Source organism: Prionailurus viverrinus, chromosome C1 (assembly GCF_022837055.1).
Source record: "Prionailurus viverrinus isolate Anna chromosome C1, UM_Priviv_1.0, whole genome shotgun sequence".
Lineage (NCBI taxonomy): Eukaryota > Metazoa > Chordata > Mammalia > Carnivora > Felidae > Prionailurus > Prionailurus viverrinus.
In genome coordinates, this window is record NC_062568.1 from 199,118,955 (window position 1) to 199,138,874 (window position 19,920).

The 19,920-nt window shown below is 39.1% G+C and overlaps 1 protein-coding gene across 15 annotated transcripts in view; it reads left to right on the forward strand.

Moving 5' to 3' along the window:
* Positions 1-19,920, forward strand: part of EIF4G3 (eukaryotic translation initiation factor 4 gamma 3) — a 315,733-nt gene that overhangs the window by 63,140 nt on the left and 232,673 nt on the right. For all 15 annotated transcript variants that reach the window (XM_047873067.1, XM_047873072.1, XM_047873080.1 and 12 more), the window contains one exon: positions 18,843-18,918. In XM_047873067.1, the coding sequence (XP_047729023.1) occupies positions 18,843-18,918 (76 nt within the window). Of the gene's footprint in view, positions 1-18,842; positions 18,919-19,920 lie in introns of those variants that run through there.

The following is a 19,920-nucleotide window of genomic DNA, read 5'->3' on the forward strand; positions in this document are numbered from 1 at the left end:
TTTATTTATTTATTTATTTATTTATTGAACGTTCATTTATTTTGTGTGAGAGAGAACTCAAGTGGGAGGGGTGAGGCAGGGAGGGAGGGGTGAGGCAGGGAGGGAGGGGGAGAGAGAGAGAGAGAGAGAGAGAGAGAGAGAGAGAGAGAATTCCAAGCTCAGAGCCAGATGAGGGGCTCAAACCCATGAACCGTGTGATGGTGACCTGAACCAAAATCCGAGAGTCAGATGTTTAACTGGTTGAGCCACCCAGGTGTCCCTTTGTTTATTTTTGAGAGAGAGAGAGAGAGAGAGAGAGCGCGCACATGAGCAGGGGAGGGGCAGAGAGAAGGGGACAGGATCTAAATTGGGCTCTGCACTGACAGCAGCTAGCCCAACGTGGGGTGGAACTCCTGAACTGTGAGATCATGACCTGAGCCCAAGTCGGACACTCAACCAACAGAGCCACCCAAGTGCCCCTGTTATAGTTGTATTCTTGAGAGATTTTGGAGGATTTTATTGAATCCTGTCTTTTCATCGGTGTTCTGTGAAAGTTTATGATTTTTTTATTTCCTAATCTGTCACAAATTTTCCTCGTAGACAAGTCATTTGTTCAGGTAAACTTAGTGTCGCAATTCATTACACTTGACGCTATACAGTGTCTGGTAGAAAATATTTGTGAGCATTTTAAGTTCTGTTTAATAATCTCAGTATTAAATACATGTACTAGATGTTTAGGTGGTAAGGCTGGGTAGTCACATACCCTACAAAGGAAATGTAATCTATAACATGGTGAAAATTTCTTCACAGTTAATGTTACTGAAGCTGTTATATAAATATTTGGTTGAACTCTGAGGGAAAATCTCTTTTATTTTGTCATTGGTTCAGCTGCTATTCTGATTTGTATGCTAGAATGAGGAATTGCTCTTGGAGGTCTTAGTATTGGCAGTGGCTTATTGCTTCTAACATATACCAGGCACTGGGTTAAATGTCTTAAATAAATCCTTTAAACTGTTTATCGACTCTACCAAGTAGGTACTATTATTGTCCTCATTTTCCAGGTGAAGACCTGTATTAAAGATGTTAAATGTTGGGCACCTGGGTGGCTCAGTTGGTTGAGTGTCCGACTTCAGCTCAGGTCATGATATTGCAGTTCGTGAGTTTCGAGCCCTGCATCAGGCTTGCTGCTCTCAGAGCATTGCCTGCTTCACATATTCTGTCCCTGACTCTCTTTTGCCCCTCCCCCGCTCATGCTCGCTCGCTTGCTCTCTCTCAAAAATAAAACATGAAAAAAAAAAGATGTTAAATGTAACACCCCAGAAATCACACAGGTAATAAATAAAAGAACTGGAATGCTAAAATCAAATTTGTACTTTAGACTGTGATGCGAATAAACTGCCTTCTGAGTTCAGTGGTTTTTTTTCTTTTTATGTTTGTTTATTTTTGAGGGGAGGACAGAGGATCTGAAGCAGATTTCTGTGCTGACAGCAGCAAGCCCGATGTGGGGCTTGAACTTGAACTCAAGCTCACAAATCATGAGATCATGACCTGAGCCCAAATCGGATGCTCAACTGACGGAGCCACCCAGGCGCCCCTTGAGTTAGAGAGTTTTTAGAACTGTTGTCATAAACCTCTTTGACATATTCCGGACTGATCTATTTCAGTTAAATTCTGGGTTTCAAATTGAAGTATGTTCAAGTTCTTTGAAACCTGGTGTTGGCTGAAATTGTTGGTTCTAGTTTATAGATTAAAGGGCTTTGTGTGGATTGCTTGTGGTTCAACTCTGAGCTCTTGGACTGAATTGGAGCCACTGGCTTGGTCTGTCCCAGTTGCTGTACCCATTCCAGACAGTCATCTCTTGAGGGATAAGTGTTCATTCAGCTACTTAAACCTGAAGCTAGAGGAAAAGAGAAGAGGTTCAGGAGAAGGGAAGAGCAAAGAGTCTTCGTTTTTCTAGTGTTTTGAACTGTGCTGATGAGTTAGATCCTATTAGAAGGTCCTAAGGATGAGGTGAAGAAGGAGAATTACATGACTGTGGGCTGAGGCCTAGATGGAATGGGTATGCCGGGGAAGCAGTAGAAAAGGCTGCCATTGCTACATTTATTTTAGCATTTTACTAGGGCTAACAGAATGCATTCCAGCATAAATACCAGTTTATTCTTTTTTTTTCCCCACAAAGAACATTAATGACTAATCATATTTCATTTCTCAAATGCACAGTAGTTCTCTGTCAGTATGAATGAAAAGCCCTTTGGATTTTTTTCATGACTCCATTTGATGACCATTTTTGCATGAATTTAGCATAACTACACTTAATGGGTTTCTCTGGTGCCCTTACTTACTTGAAGCAGTGTGCTTCTGGCCTGCTTACCTAGATTTACAATGCTCTAGGACTTGTCTTACGGACAGTAAGTAATACTGTTGAAATTCTGCTCTTGGCCTCAGGGGGCCCTGTGTGAGTGTGGTTTTCTTAGGGTATGCTATATAGAAGCAGAGGAGAGGTCAGAACTATTTTAATAATTGTTCTGAGATACTTTTTTTGCCTTTTTCACTTAATACTGACATTTTCGTGATGGTGCAGAATCATTTGTGGGTGAAACTGCTGGCGCCTTAGCGTGAATCGAGGTAGTGCTACCAAACTGTACTGGTAATGATTGTGTTCTTCACCAACACACATTCTGGAAAAGAAAGAAAAGGCACCAGTTTCACTAAATGTCTTTTTTGTTTGTTTCTTGTACTTAATATCTTTCATGAAACAGTAAAACTTACTCAGTTTATTAAATCTTGACCTTTCAGTATACATCTTCTTAATATTCTGTGTGATGGAATGGGTGGCATGTTACACAGTTGTTCAGTGGTGGTTTTATCCTGAAAAGTTAAAGAGTTGGAGGCAGAACTAACCACTTTTTTTGATGAAGTTTTTTATTTGAATTCCAGTATAGCTAACAAATAAAGTGTTATATCAGTTTCACTAACCACTTTTATATGTAGCACCATTTTGTTTTAAATGTTTTTTATTTATTTTTGAGCAAAAGACAGAGTGCAAGCAGGGGAGGGGCAGAGAGAGAGGGGGACACAGAATCCGAAGCAGGCTCCAGGCTCTGAGCTGTCAGCACAGAGTCCGATGCAGGGATCAAACCCATGACCCGTGAGATCATCACCTGAGCCCAAGTCAGATGCTCAGCCGACTGAGCCACCCAGGCACCCCTATGTAACACCATTTTTACTTGAAAGAATGACCAACTGTATTCAGACTTGGATATTTAGCAGACATATTTTCAGAAATCAGTGAGTGTGCTTGTCGCTTTAAGGCAGACTGTTGCCAATAATAAAGTTACAGGTTTGAAGTGAAGATTAGAATATTCGAAAGTTGTATGTGCCATCATGAATTTGACAGCTTCCCAATGCTTAATAAACTTTACTGGTGAAATCAGGTTTGGTTTTTAATAGTACACCATTTGGAAAATCTGGCTAACTTAATGCACCGATATTTCCCAGGTGATTAATGCATATGTTACAAAGTTATGCATAGGTGAAAGATCCATTTAAAATGCAATGTAGGGCCGCCTGAATGGCTTAGTCGATTAAGCGTCTGACTCTTGAACTTGGTTCAGGTAATGATCTCACAGGTAATGGGATTGAGCCCTGCTTCGAGCTCTGCTCTGACAGAGCGAGCCTGCTTGGAATTTTCTCTTTCCCTCTGTCTCTGCCCCTTCCCTGCTTGTGCTCGCTCTCTCTCTCTCTCTCAAAATAAACAAACTTAGTAAAAAAAAAAAAAAAAAAAAGAGTTTCTTATAAAAAAATGCAATATAGAACAATTACTATAACTGTAAACTTAATACAGTTTCAGATTCGGGGTGCCTGGGTGGCTCAGTCGGTTAAGCATCCGACTCTTGATTTCAGCTCAGGTCATGATCTGACCTGAGATCATGGGATCATGGGTTCATGGGATCAAGCCCTGCGTTGGGCTCCATGCTAACAGTGCAGACCCTGCTTGGGATTCCCTTTCTTTCTCCCTCCTCAACTCATTCTCTCTCTCTCTCTCTCTCAAAATAAACTTTAAAAAAAAGTCTCATTTTTAAAAATAAATTTTGAAAAAGTTTTTTATTTATTTTTGAGAGAGTGCCTGTGCGTGGGAGGGGGGAGGGGCAGAGAGAGCGGGAGAGGGAGGATCTGAAGCAGGCTCTGCGCTGACAGCAGAGCTGCCCTGAACTGCACTACATTCAGCTTTTCTGGTCCCTCCACGTTAAGTGATGGTATCACTCCCCTCTCAGTAATGACAAGTCCCACACGTGTACAAACAACCCCTCTCCCCAAGGAGATAGAGCAAATCTCACATACAGCAGCCAACTCATTTACTGTTAGACACTGCCTAATAGTGTGTGGGACTCAAACCCACAAACCTCAAGATCATGAAATGAGCTGAAGTCCAATGCTTAACTGACCAAGCCACCCAGGCGCCTTACAGAAGTCTGTTTTAAAAAAGGTGTGATATCAGATATTACCATACTGTGTTTCAGTAAGTCCAGCGCAGTCACTTTTTCTTCCAGGTTGTACTTCTTCCCTGTTTGAGCACTGGACAATTCAACATTATTTAGAAGCCAGGTTATACAACAAACAGGTACTTCAACATTAGAGCCATACTTTGAGAACCAAACATATTAGTCAGTTTCGATTCCAGATCTCATGAGGACTCTGGAGCATATGTTCCTTGAGGGGAAAGGCAAGAGGCAGCATTATGCACATTTTCCTGTATTTCTGTTCCCCTCTGCCCTCCCTGTGGCTTGGTTGAATTTGTGTAAGTTAAATGTGGGAATGACAAGACTCTATATCTCTATAAATATATGCTTTCATCCATACATATTGTATTTATTTGTATATGCTAAGAAACTTGGTAGCTCTGCTAATTTTCATGGCCTCAATTCTAAAAGGAATGTTTTTCATGTTCTTTAAATAGAAGTTACTTAAATATGAATTAAAAAGTAATTTGTCACTTTTACATAGTCTATCTTGAACTCATGTCTTCTTCCAATTAACTTATGCAGTAACTATTATGATGAAATGATACATTTGGGGCAAAGCGAATTCTAGATAGCAGCATAGATGCTTTATACATATTTATACAAGTGAAAAGTATCAACGTTTCTGTTAATTTTATGTTCACCAAGCCTGTCATAAGCATCTTTTAGCTTATTTTGCAATATTGTGGGACCTTATAGACTGCCAGTCTTTGTCATATTTGCTCATTTACTTTCATTTAAATATTCTGTATGTATTTTATTTGATGTAAGCCGCCTCAAGCCCATGGTGGATAAAGCAAGGAATAAATAAGATAAAATAACGGGCAAACAAACTACTATAGCCAGAGTTGGGGAAAAAAAAAAATGAGAGAGAGAAAATAAAAGCCTTGTTGCAGTTTTTATTATTTTATTTTGTTTTGTTTTATTTTAGTTTAGTTTATTTGTTGTGAGAGAGTGTGAGCAGGGGAGGGGCAGAGAGAGAAGGATAGGGAGAGAATCCCAGGCAGGCTCCAGCTCTGTCAGTGCAGAGCCCAACATGGGGCTGTAACTCACAAACCACAAACCCTGAGATCATGACCTGAGCCAAAGTCGAGAGTCTGATCGACTAAGCTACCCAGGTGCCCCTTGTTGCTGTTCTTAAAAGAAAGGTGATACAAATTTGTTTTTTTAATGTATTTATGAATTTACATTTGTACTTGTATTTAAGTCTTTATGTTCATAAATTCATAATAAAATGAAATATTTGCCTTATTAAACAATAGTGACTAACACTGGAAGGCTATAATGGAGTAATAAATGACAGCAAGCTGCATCAGGCTTTTCTTCCCTGCTCCACTCTCCAATAATCTTACTAATGACCAGTGAAATAGACAAAGGTAGAAAAAGTTATATCTGTCTATATATGTGTTAAACTGGGGGTGTCTGACTGGCTCAGTTGGTAGAGCAGGAGACTCTTCATCTTGGGGTTGTGAGTTCGAGCCCCACGTTGGGTGTAGAGATTACTTAAAAATAAAATTAGGGGCACCTGGGTGGCTCATTTGGTTAAGCATCCGGCTTTGGCTCAGGTCAGATCTCAAGGTTTGCGAGTTTGAGCCCTGCATCGTGGTCTGTGCTGACGATCCTGCTTTCGATTCTGAGTCTTGTCTCTCTCTGCCCCTCCCCCACTCATGCTCTGTCTCTGTCTCTCACAAATGAATAAACATTTAAAAAATAAAAAATAAAATTAAAAAATCTTAAAAAACAATTACTATGTTTGTAAACCAGATAATATATCTAAGTAAATTTGGTAATCACTTCCTGAGCAACAGATTGCACATGTATTCTGTAGAACCAGGATTATTTTAGATCTCAGACACAGCTGTTACTGGAAATGTGGTTTCTTAGGGGTGCCTGGGTTAAGCATCCAATCCTTAATTTTGGCTCAGGTCATGATCTCATGGTCATGAGGTTGAGCTGGTGTTAGGCTCTGCACTGAGCCTGCTGTTTGTTTGTTTGTTTGTTTGTTTTGAGAGAGTGTGTGTGCGCACGCGATGCATTGGGTGCCGGGTGGCGGTAGGGCGAATGAGTCCTTTTTTTTTTTAACACTCATTTTTGAGAGATGGGGAGAGACAGGATATGAGTGGGGGAAGGGCAAAGAGAGAGGGAGACACAGGATCTGAAGCAGGCTCCAGGATCTGAGCTGTCAGCACAGAGCCTGATGAAGGGCTTGAACCCACGGACTGCGAGATCGTGACCTGAGCTGAAGTTGAACGCTTAACCTACGGAGCCACCTAGACACCCCAGAGAATGAATCTTAAGCAGACTCCATTTCTAGCACAAAGCCTACACGGTCAGAACCGTGAGATCATGACCTGAGCCAAAATCAAGAGTCAGGCTCTTAACCCACTGATCCACATAGGTGCCCCCCTTATTATTTACCTTTAGGGTCCATGTTAACTTTTCTCTACCTAAATATCTAGGAACCTACTTGAGGGGTCAAAGTGAACCTTGACACTTAAAACCTAAGTCAGAAAAACTTAAATAACTTACTATAGCTGTATATATAGCTGAATAAAACTCAGTATAACTTTACTCTTATCCAGTCTCCTTTCCTTAGCAGTCAGAAAATACTGATTCCCCCCCCACTTTAAAAAAATTAAAAAACATTTTTTGTGCCTTGTATGTATATGTATGTATAGCTGTAGTAATGTATAACACTAATGGTATCACTTGTTTCATCAATAAAATCTTGTACATTTGACAAACACATTGAGAGTATAGCTGTTTTGTGGAGTGCCCTGCAGCCTCAGAACTCAGATTCTCTTACTAACAAGACTTGTGACTATAAACACATAAAAATGAGAGAGGAAGCAGGGGAGAGGGGCAGAGAATTTTATTTATTTAAATTGCTTTTTAATGTTTATTCATTTTTGAGAAAGAGACAGCGTGTGAGTGGGGGAGAGGCAGAGAAAGAGACACACACAGAATGTGGAAGGCTTCAGGCTCTGAGCTGTCAGCACAGGGACCGACGCAGGACTTGAACTCTCAGACTGTGAGATCATGACCTGAGCCGAAGTCAGACGCTTAACCAACTGAGCCACTCATGCACCCCTATTTATTTATTTTTATTTTATTATTTTTTTTACAAGATGCTTTTTTAATTTTTTTAACTTATTTGTTTTGAGAGAGAGAGCGAGCAGGGGAGGGGCAGAGAGAGAGAGGGAGACAGAGAATCCCAAGCAGGTTCCACACTGTTAGTGTATAGCCTGATGAGGAACGGGCTTGAACTCACAAACCCTGAGATCATGACCTGAGCTGAAACCAAGAGTCAGTCGCTTAACCAACTCAGCCACCCAGGTGCCCCGAGAGAGGATTTTAAACAGGCTCCCTGCTCAGCGCGGAGCTGGACTTGGAGCTTGATTCCACGACCCTGGGATTATGACCTGAGTAGGAATCAAGAGTTAGACACACAGTCCTCTGAGCCACCCAGGTGCCCCTCACAATTAGTTTTTTTTTAAGTAACCATTATGATAGCTAACATTTATAGAGTTTTACTGTATGCCAGAATAGTTTACATTTATTCATACATATTTTTCTAAGTTTATTTATTTGATAGAGCATGTGTGCACGTGAGCGGGAGGGGCAGAGAGGAGAGAGAATCCCAAGCAGGCTCTGCCCTGTCAATGCAGAGCCCAACCTGGGGCTTTATCCCCTGTCCCTGGGATCATGACCTGAGCCAAAACCAAGAGTAGGACACTTAACAGACTGAGCCACCCAGAGGCCCCTCCCCCCTTTTTAATGCTGAGGTGGTTTTTATTATAACATTGGCTAAGTATAACAGCCTGTGTGGTCTGAAACTTGATTCTCAGGACTTTCTGGAGGGCCTGTGTGTTGGTTGTCTTTGTCCAGGTGTGTCAGCAGTAAGAGTGTAAAGAGAGTGTTCTGGACTCATTGTTCACTCCTATGAGTAGTGGTGTGGCCCTTGGCTACCACAGTACCACTGCATCTGTTGGTTTTCGTCCCACCTCAGTGGCTCCAGGTAGGGTCCTTTGCTGATCTATCCTGTGTCTCACCCTCATGTCTGAGGTCCTTTGCCTCCTTTCTTTCTATTGGGTTTAAAGATTAGTTTCGTGTTAATGAATTTTGAAAGTTTTGTATCTTTATGTCAGAGTTTTGGCCCTAATTACATATTCATATATCTAATTTTTGTTATTGTGTCTCCTGACATTTCCAGTAGGCATTTCAGTACTCTTAATTTCCTTTTCATCCCTACTTCAACCTGTTCCTTCCCGGTTTTGGTAAATAGTACCACTGTCTATGTCACTGCTCAAGATAAAGCACCTATAAGCCATTTTTTGTTTATTCTTTTCCTTCACCCGTCTACTTTTATTATTTATTTTAGAGAGAGAGAGTGTGTGAGCAGGGCGGAGAGGCAGAGGGAGAGAATCTTAAGCCAACTCTGCTGTCAGCACGCAACCTAATGCAGGCTCAGTCCCGGATCATGACCTCAGCTGAAATCAAGAGTGGGACATTCAGGGGCGCCTGGGTGGCTCAGTTGGTTAAGCGTCCAACCTTGGCTCAGGTCATAATTTCATGGTTTATGGGCTTGAGCCTCATGTCAGGCTCTGTGCTGACAGCTCAGAGCCTGGGGCCTGCTTCAGATTGTGTGTCTCCTTCTCTCCCTGCCCCTCCCCTGCCCATTCTCATTCTCATTTTCTCTCTCTCTCTTTCTCTCTCTCTCACTCTCTCTCCCTTCCCTCCCTCCCTCCCTCTCCCTCTCCCCCTCCCTCCCTCCCTCTCTCTCAGAAATAAACATTAAAAAAAAAAAAAAAAAAAGAGTGGGACATTGAATTGACCAAGCCACCTAGGCGCCCCTGCCATGATTCTTTTTAAACCTAAGTTCTAGTAGAATTTCAGAACATTGCAATTATGATCTCATCTTCATATTACATTTTAAAAATGCTCTACCAGTTCAGGTAAATGTCACCTCCTTGAAAATTTTAGAGTTCTACCTATTAACAGCTTGTAGCCAGCAGTGGAATGTCTAGTGAAGGCTGACTTTTGTTGTATGTGAATGACTAGCTCATTCAGTTCTTTTTTGGAGAATGACTTTTAAAATCTGTCAAATGTGTATTCCCTACCAATTATTATCTGGATCCATATCCAGAGGAATCTGGCATATCAGCATATTTTATTTGGTTATTATCTAAGGCCATTTGAGTGATTCAGATGTAGGATACAAATGGAATTGCTAACTGCATTTAATCTTTTTTTTTTTTTTTTTTTTTTTTTTTTTTTTTTGAGAAAGAGAGACAGACAGCATGAATAGGGTAGGGACAGAGGAAGAGGGAGAAAGAGAATCTCAAGCAGGCTCTGTGCTGCTAGCACAGAGTCCCATGCTGGGCTCAAGCTCACGAAGCCACGAGATCATGACCTGAGCCGAAATCAAGAGTCTCACGCTTAACCAACTGAGCCACCCCAGCGCCCCTGCCCTTCATCATTCTCAATGAAATTTCTTCAAGGTAGACATTTTCGAAGGAAGAGGTCTACTTTGTTCTGCCTTTTCTTTGTCACATGGATTGTTTTAATCTGAATTGTGTGTTAGTATAACGCTTAAATATTTGTCTTAGAATTAAAAACTTGAGAACTAAAAACTTTGAAATTGTGAAATTTGTAATTTGTGAGTATATTCATTTTTCATATGTGTATCTTTTTGTCTCATAGAAAGTTTGTATTTTTGTCTTGAGGAGAAGGATTAACAGCATGGTCAACAGCTATATTCTTTCACAATATTGATCCTTGCCTCCCCACCCCCCATCTAAGCAGCTTATGTTTTTGGTTAAACTTAAATGTGACTGTCGGGAAATCAGTTTCTGAGTTAGTAGAAAACCAGAGCCAGAGCAAGGGCTTTTCTGGCCAAGCACTTTGAAACTAAAGTTTTCAGATTTGTAAAAAAAAATACAGTTTAATGGTTCCTAGTTGTTAACATTCATATAGTGGTTTCTAGAAACAGATTTGCGCAGAAACACAATGGGAAAGAAGGTATGGGCTGTTTGCACTTTGCAATTCCAAAATCAAAAGTGTCTGGAAAACTCATTTTTTCTCATAAATTAGTAAAAACTCTGGCCAGAAAGCCAGAAGTTTGAATATTTATATATTTTGCAGTAGAGATAAATGTGTTTCATTAAGGAGTATTGCCCGTAGACCCTGCTGGAGATGTTATATAATATAACAACTGTATTAACTTTCTATCTTTGGAAAAATTCTGAATTCCAATAAGGGATTTTGGACCTAAATTAACAGTCCAACATTAAATTGAATTGAAAGAATAAAATGGCTAGTTTTATTTCTCTGCAGTTTCTTTTTTTTTTTAATTTTTTTTTTAATGTTTATTTATTTTTGAGAGAGACAGGGACAGAATGTGAGTGGGTTAGGGGCAGAGAGAGAGGGAGACACAGAATCCGAAGCAGGCTCCAGGCTCTGAGCTGTCAGCACAGAGCCCAACGCGGGGCTCAAACTCATGAGCTGTGAGATCATGACCTGAGCTGAAGTCAGATGCTCAACGGACTGAGCCACCCAGACACCCCTTTTTCTCTGCAGTTTCAACGGCAAATGATATAGAGCAATGAAGAAAATTTTGGTTTTCTTAGAACATTGGTGTCCTTTTATATATATATATATGTATATGTAGCATATATATATATATGTAGCATATATATATATATGTAGCATATATATATATATGTAGCATATATATATATATATATATATATATATATATATATATATATAGCAGGGTAGATTTGTCATAGTGTTTAGGTTTGAGAATACAGTTCCTGTTCTGTTTTTGTCCAGAGTTACTAACCTTGTGATCCCTGAGATTTCTGTACTTGCTGAGTAGAGTCATTCAGGGTTATCATTCTTTGTGGCATATTTTACATGTTTGATGTCTATGAGGTCTACGCTTCACAACTTTAAATTAATTCAGTCTTGTCTGTTTCATCTTTAATTATAACATGCATTAATCTAATCAGCACAGCTTTGTGGGTTTTTTGCCTTCATTTATTTATTTTGATAGAGAGCGTGTGCATGCACAAGCCGAATAGGAGCAGAGAGAGAGAGGGAATCCCAAGCAGGATGCGCACTACAGTGCAGAGCCCTTCTTGGAGCTTGAACACATGAACCATGAGATCATGACCTGAGCCGAGACCAAGAGTGGGTTACATAACTGACTGAGTCACCCAGGCATCACCCTTCAGCACAGTTTTATGCTTGGGTTTGAGATGAGCTATTTCTTTGGTATCACCTATGTAAGTAGCAATTAGCTGAGGATACTTTACTGTTAGCCTCTGAGGGTTCCATTATGGAATTTGTTTCCCTTATTGATACACAGTTTTCTATAGCTCTCGTCCTTATCTTTCTTTTTTATTCATTTTTTACAATGTTTATTTACCTTTGAAGGAGAGAGAGAGCATGAGCGGGTAGGGGCAGAGAGAGAGAGAGAGAGAGACAACACACACACACACACACACACACACACACACACACACACACAACCCCATGTGGGCTCCAGGCTCTGAGCTGTCAGCACAGAGCCTGACGCGGAGTTGGGACTCACAAACTGTAAGATCATGACCTGAGCCGAAGTTGGATGCCCAACTGACTGAGCCACCCAGCACCCCTAGTCCTTATCTTTTATGAAGCTTTTCCCAGTGTAGGAAAGGGTTATTAAAAAAAAAAATTTTTTTTTTTACATCTTATTTTTTAAATTTATCTTTGAGAGAGAGACAGAGAGACAGAGAGAGAGAGAGAGAGAGAGCACAAGTAGGGGAGAGGCAGAGAGAGAGGGAGACATAGAATCCTAAGCAGGCTCCAGGCTCTGAGCTGTCAGCACAGAGCCCGACGTGGGGCTTGAACTAAAAAACTGTGAGATCATGACCTGAGCCAAAGTCGGAAACTCAACTGATTGAGCCACCCAGGCGCCCCAGAAAGGGTTATTTTAAATAAAACGTTATTGTGATAAAATATGCATATCGTAAAATTGACTCATTTAAAGTGTACAATGCCCTGGTTTTTAGTGCATTTACGGATGTGTGCAGCCATTTCCACAGTCAATTCTAGAACATTTTTATCTCCTTAGAAAGGAACCCCATTCCTCTTAGCTATCAGCTCCCTCCCTCTTCATTTTCTCTACTCCTAAGCAACTACTAGTCTTTCTGTCTTTATAGCCTATTTTGAACGTTTCATAAAAATTGAATCATATAATATGTGGTCTTCTGTGACTTTCACTTAGCATGTTTTCAAGATTCATCCATGTTGTGGCATGTATTAGTACTTCGTTTCTTTTTTTGCCAAATAATATTTTTTTTATGCTTTCCATTCATCAGTTGATGCACAGTTGAGGTCTTTCTACTTTTATTATTAGGAATAATAGTGCATGTAAATAAATATTAATGTTCAAGTTTTTGCAAGGATATATGTTTACATTTCTCATGGGTATATACCCAAGAGTGAAATTGCTGGGTCATATGGTAACTCAGTGTTTAAACTTTTGAGGAACTGTCACAGACCGTTTTTCAGAGTGGCTTCACAAATTCACATTTCCACCAGCAGTATATGAGGGTTCTCTGTACTCTCATTGACTCTGGCGTTTTGATTATAGCCATCCTTCCTGGTAGGTGTGAAGTAGTATCTCATTGCAGCTTTGATTTGCAGTTCCCGGTTGACTAATTATATTGAGCATCTTTTCATGTGCTTTTTGCCCATTTGTAGATCTTCTTTAGAGAAATGTCTTTTCAGATCCTTTCTCCACTTGAAATAATGGGTTATTTGTGTTTTTATTTTTGAATTGTAAGAGTTCTTTATATATCCTAGATAGAAATCTCTTATCAGACATAAGAGTTGCAAATATTTTTTCCTATTCTATGTGTTGTCTTTCCATTTTCTTGATACTGTCTTTTGATGTACAGTACTGTTTAATTTTGTTGAAATATGATTTATTCTTTTGTTGTTGATTTTGGTGCTGCTGTATCTAATAATCCATTGCCAAATATGAGGCCATGCAGATTTATTCCATGTTTACTTCTGAAAATTTCTAGTTATAGCCTTTACATTTAAGTCTTTGATCTACTTTGAGTTAATTTTTGTCAAGTAAGCAACCCACCATCATTCCTTTGCATGTCTATTCAGTTGTCTGAGCAAGAGGGCGTTATTTTTTATATTAGCTTTCTATAACTAATTAGTTTCTATATGCAGCACATCTCAAACCCTTCAAATAATAAAATTTTGGACTCTTAAAATATTTTTTTGAAACATTCTGAATTAATCTGGACAATTTTCTGTGTGATAAACAGTGACCTGGGATTGCTTCTTATATTTACATTTATGTAGACAGTGTGTTTTTCCAGTTTTGGCTAGTGCATCTCCTTTATAAAGGTAGGTTAAATTTTGTTTTTTAGGGTTTATTTTCAAGATATGCCTGTTTATTTAAATTGCATTTCTTTAATTTTTAAAGAGTATATCCCTTCCTTAATGGGATATTTATTTTAATATTAAATGGAATTTATATTCAATATTAATATATTCAATATTAATTAAATGGAAATAATACTAAATGGAATGTAGCTATTTCCAAAGCAATTGTATGTCAAAAGAGTGTAGTATAGAAATTCTGCCCTTATCCTTTTATGTTATACATGTTCTCTTCCTTTATTGTTATCAAAACTCTATTTGAAGAAGGAGGGATGCCTGGCATGTCAGTAGAGCATGCAACTCTTGATCTCGGGTTGTAGGTTTGAGACCCACGCTGGGTGTAGAGATTACTTGAAAATAAAATCCCAACAAAAAAAGAGAAAGTGGAGAAAGGTGTAAATTGACTGATATTACCATATTGCCCTAAAGCTTAAATAAGAAATAATGTAGAAAAAGATCTTTTTCATTTATTTGTTTTTATCTCCTGAAATCGGTTGCCTGTGTCTTCTCTAAAGTAATTTGTGCAATGGGATTTGTACCCTTGCTTTCACTTTCAGTGAGGCAATAATAACTTGAGGTTGCCACTATAAATATTGCTTATGGTAAGCATTGATTTGGGAGAGTAGCTTTTCTTTAAAAAAAAAAAATTTTTTTTTTAACGTTTATTGATTATTGAGAGACAGAGAGAGACACAGAGCATGAGCAAAGGAGGGGTAGAGAGAGAGGGAGACACAGAATCTGAACCAGGCTCCAGGCTCTGAGCTGTCAGCACAGAGCCCAACGTGGGGCTCAAATCCAAGAACCGTGACATCATGACCTGAGCCGAAGTCGGGCGCTTAACCGAGGGAGCCACCCAGGCACCCCTGTGTTTATTTGAGAGAAAGAGAGCAAGCAGGGGAGGGGCAGAGAGAGGGGATCAGAGGATCCAAAGCAGGCTCGGTGCTGATAGCACAGAGCCCGACGTGTGGGTCGAATTCACAAGCTATGAGATCATGACCTGAGCAGAAGTCGGATGCTTAACCGACTGAGACACACAGGCGCCCCTAGCTTTTCTTATAATGGATTGGGGTAAAGTTTAGGAACATTCAGCTGTGAGTTGTAAACGGAACATTAGTGTTTTAGCATACTGGAGGAAGATTTCTGTTGATTTTCATTAATTATTTTCTAATTTCTCAAGATAAAACCTTTTGAGGAGATAGTGACTACAGGTCAAACTCAGGGTCAGATACAATTGCCATTGAGCAAGAAACTTCATCCTAATGAGAGTTCATCATTCATGAAATTTCAGTACACATCTGTAAGTTTAAAAAAATTTTTCTTTAATATTTATTTATTTCTGAGACAGAGCATGAGTAGGGGAGGGGCATCAAGAGAGGGAGACACAGAATCTGAAGCAGGCTCCAGGCTCTGAGCGGTCAGCACACAGCCCGATGCGGGGCTCAAACTCACAAACCATGAGATCAAGTCCTGAGCCGACGTCGATCGCTCAACCGACTGACCCACCCAGGCACCCCCAGTACACATCTGTAAATTAAAAAATTACTGGTCCCTTCTTTCTTTCCTGACATAAGCAGGAAACATTCAGATCATTATATAATCTCACTGGTCTTTGGATTTCTTTGACGAAATCTTGTGTTTGAAAAATTTTTATCCGCCTAATTGACATTTAATGTGGAGTGTATGTAGTGAGTTCTTTAATAATCAATTTAGAGTGTGTTGTGCTTTAATACTCTTAAGTCTTCAAATTTTATTTATTTCTTACATTTTTTATTAGAAAATGAGCGTGCGGAATTAAAAAAATATTTTCCATTTGTATTTCTATTTAGAATCTTAATTCAGTTATTATATACCATCCTTCTGGTCTTGCTAATGATTTTGCTTATATTTCCTAATGGTATAATCCATAGTAGTTTGAACCGCAGAAATGTCAAGTGAGTATGCCTACTGTGTTTTAGTGTTGAGATTTTAAAAATAAAAAAACAACATTCTGAAGCACTGCACATGCATATTATCACTGTTCATTAGTTGAATTTGAATTTTAAGTGGTACTCTGAGAAGGCCTTTTTTTTTTTTTTTTTTTTTTGCTACCTTGAGCTCAAAAGTAAATAAGTAAATATCCAGTGATGTATGCTGGAGATACAGTACTTGGTGAAAGCTGGCAATAAGCTTAATTACAGGCAGAATTAGGAGGAAGTATGTTGTTGTGAAAGAGCTTTACATGCACGTCATTTCTTCGAATTAACTTATTTATGGAGAAAATGCCTAGTGCCTATTTGAGTCTGGTTTATTGAGGCTGTTTTTAGTGGAAAGAGGGGCTAAATAACTTACTTGCAAGGAAGCAAAAATATAGGAAGTTAAATTAAAAAAAAATGTTTAATGCTTGTTTTTGAGAGAGAGAGCTACAGAGCATGAACAGGGGAGGAGCAGAGAGAGAGGGAGACACAGAATCTGAAGCGGGCTCCAGGCTCTGAGCTGTCAGCACTGAACTGGACGCAGGGCTTGAACCCAAGAACCATGAGATAATGATCTGAGCCGAAGTTGGACACTTAACCAACTGAGCCACCCAGGCGCACCCCACAAGTTAAATTTTTTATTGAGATATAACTCACATGCTATAAAATTCACACTTTGTAAAGTGTACAATTTAGTGGTTTTTAGCATATTTATGAAGATATGTGATAGGAAAAAAATGCTCTGTAAAATAAGCTGACTTAGTTTGATACAGTAATTGCCAAGTCTGTATTAATAAGTGTACATTTGCCATTGGGCAGATGATTCAGTTTAGGCCAAGAATTTGGGACTTTCTAGAAATTTTGGGGTGACACTCCATTGACTCTTCTATGAGACGAACTGTTCATTTAGTTTTGTCATATAGATAGGGGCAACCATAGTTTGACCAGGTTGTGGTCATTATTCTGTTCGTGACATATTGATATAATAGGAAGAGAGTGGTTTTTAGAATTCAGGAAGACTTGATCTGGCCTGAGTACCTAGCCTTATTAACTGGGGCAGGTTACTTCTTGCTCATTCTCAGTTTATAAGAGATATTTTGGAACGGTTCGGTGAAGAAAACATAGTTGGTTAGGCTTGCAGCCTGTTTTAGATTCAGATCTCCTGACTTGTATTTTCAGTTTTTGTTTTTATAGAATTATGTTTTTGTTTTAAAATTAAGAATTTTTACTTCAACGTTCTTTTAAGAAACAATTTATCAACCTGTAGTATTCTGTTGGTGGTTTACAGAGAGTGAAATAAACAAAATAAACATTATTTGTGGCCCAGAAGAATGTTTGTTAGTGGGACTCTTCGCCAAATATATGATTGCCTCTTTACAAATATCATAATTGTATTGTTAGGCAATAAAATAACTAATAGAAATCAAGAACCCCTAACCTTCCTTTGTAAGGTTTAAATGGCATGTCTCAGCTTTTGGGGGCATAGTACTGATAATTCTCATTTGAGATTATTCTCATGTGGTGAGAATTAGCCTTAGCTAGAAGAAGCAAAAGTCGTTGGCTTTGCAGAAGAAAGAATGGCCTCATATTTTCCACCATTCATGTGACTGCGGTGCAGAATTATAATTCAAAGAAAGTTTTATTCCAGCCAAGGGTAATCTTCTTTCTGAAAGAATCGACAAGCTCATAATGAAGGACTATTGTCCTGGAACTTATTATTAGTCTTATGCTTTCTACATTGCAAACATATATAAAGTTTTAAAGAAGCAGCTCCTGTATGAAATGTTTTAGTTTTGTTATTTCTTGCAGTAGTTGAAATCAGTTTCTTACGTGTAGGGGATGAACTGTGTGGTCTGAGGTGGTTAGTTTAAAGAATTGTCTAGAGACTGGTACAGTGTTACTGATTTTGAGTGGCTAAACCATGGATGGTTTTTGCTTTATTTTCCCTCTCCCACCTCAACAAACTGTTGCTACTTCCATATAAAGAATTTAACTTTTAATGATTCAGATTTCTGTAACTTGTGGTCATTCATATAAAATTATTAATCGTAGCTGGTATTTTGTCTTCTAAACTGTTTCATTGAATTAGAAAGGAAAATGATAGGAGAAATTTCAACTACTTGTTAGTTTAGGGAGGCATTCTGTTTCATTTTGGGTTTATTATATTTTTAGTCCTCTTAAATAGTACATTTAAATGATTCAAAAATTTTATTATGGAAACATTCAATACACTTAGGTGATCCCACTGTGTGGAGAGAATTGCTGTTAATCTTTTGGTTGCTGTTCTTTTTTGTTGTTGTTGTTGCTGACATTCTTAGGGGAAATACCACCTCTCATCACCAGGTGGAAGGAGCTCACATCATTTACTTTTGAAGCTGAGTAAAATGATAGTCTTTTGTCTTTTAACAATATCCTGGCCACATGCTGGAATATTTTAATTGTTATGCTGGAGAGCCATTGTGGGTTTGTTTGTTTGTTTGTTTTTTTAATGAGTTGGTTGGGAAATATGGATAAGGGAAAGAAGCAACTAACAGAAAAACCAGGAAACAATTATATTAGTCATTCCTTTGCAGTTAGCAGAAGAGACTGTGTCTTTTTCAGTAATTTACATGTATCTTTCTGGCTGTCCTGCTCATACTTCCTTAGTCTTTTTCTCTAGAAAGTAAAGGTGGTAGATTCTCATCATGGACCTAAAGTGTGGAGGCTTGTTTGTTTTGAGTTGCCATGGAACGTTTATCATGGGAATCACTTGGAGAGATTGATCTGATTACATTAAGAAATTTGAAATATTTGTTTTCCGTTTTTGTGGAGAAGTAAATGAGTAGCCTTAGTAATTATGTGACAAAACTTGGGTCATGGACAGAATCTTAGGATGGTAAATTTTTGCTAATGCTACAGCAAGGCATTTTTGAGTTCTCTTATCCTTAACTCACTCTTCTAGAATTCCTAGAGGACCTGCACAGCAGCCTCTCGAGGATCGACTCTTCACTCCCGCCGTCCCGGCAGTGTATAGCACGGTGAGTACCTCATGATTGCTGGTCATATTGGATGACTTCTTGCACATAAGCGTTTGATGTCACAACAGTGTTGTTTGATTGGCATGTGAAAGGTTTTTGGCAAAAATTAAATGAAAATCCTGAACTGAAATAGGTGTATATAATATAAGAAGGGTGACTAGGTCTTTCCCCCACCATCATCTTTTTTTTTATTTTTTATTTTTATTTTTTTTTATTTAAAAAAATTTTTTCTTTTTTTCAACGTTTATTTATTTTTGGGACAGAGAGAGACAGAACATGAACGGGGGAAGGGCAGAGAGAGAGGGAGACACAGAATCGGAAACAGTCTCCAGGCTCTGAGCCATCAGCCCAGAGCCCAATGCGGGGCTCGAACTCACGGACTGCAAGATCGTGACCTGGCTGAAGTTGGACACTTAACCGACTGCGCCACCCAGGCGCCCCTGCATCATCTTAATTTAATAAGTGAATATGAAACAAGCATTGTCTTAAGATAGATTGGCTCATACACCTGTCACCTTTTTTTTTCTAGTTTTTTTCATCTTTCCATAAATCTACCTCTGTCCTTGTCTTGTGATTCTTTTAGGATATTGAGTTTTAATTTTCTTTTTGGATATTTAAAGTGTTGGTTTGTTTTGTTTTGTTTTTTAATGTTTGTTTATTTTTGAGAGAGACAGAGACAGAGTGTGAGAGGGGCAGGGGCAGAGAGAAAGGGAGACGGAATCCGGAGCAGGCTCCAGGCTCTGAGCAAGCTGTCAGCACAGAGCCTGATGCGGGGCTTGAACCCACAAACTGCGAGATCATGACCTGAACCGAAGTTGGTCGCTCAACCGACTGAGCCACCCAGGCGCCCCTCTCTTTGGATATTTTTATTTTATTTATTTATTTATTTATTTATTTATTTATTTATTTATTTATTTTTTGGGGGGACAGAGAGAGACAGAGCATGAACGGGGTAGGGGCAGAGAGAGAGGGAGACACAGAATCGGAAATAGGCTCCAGGCT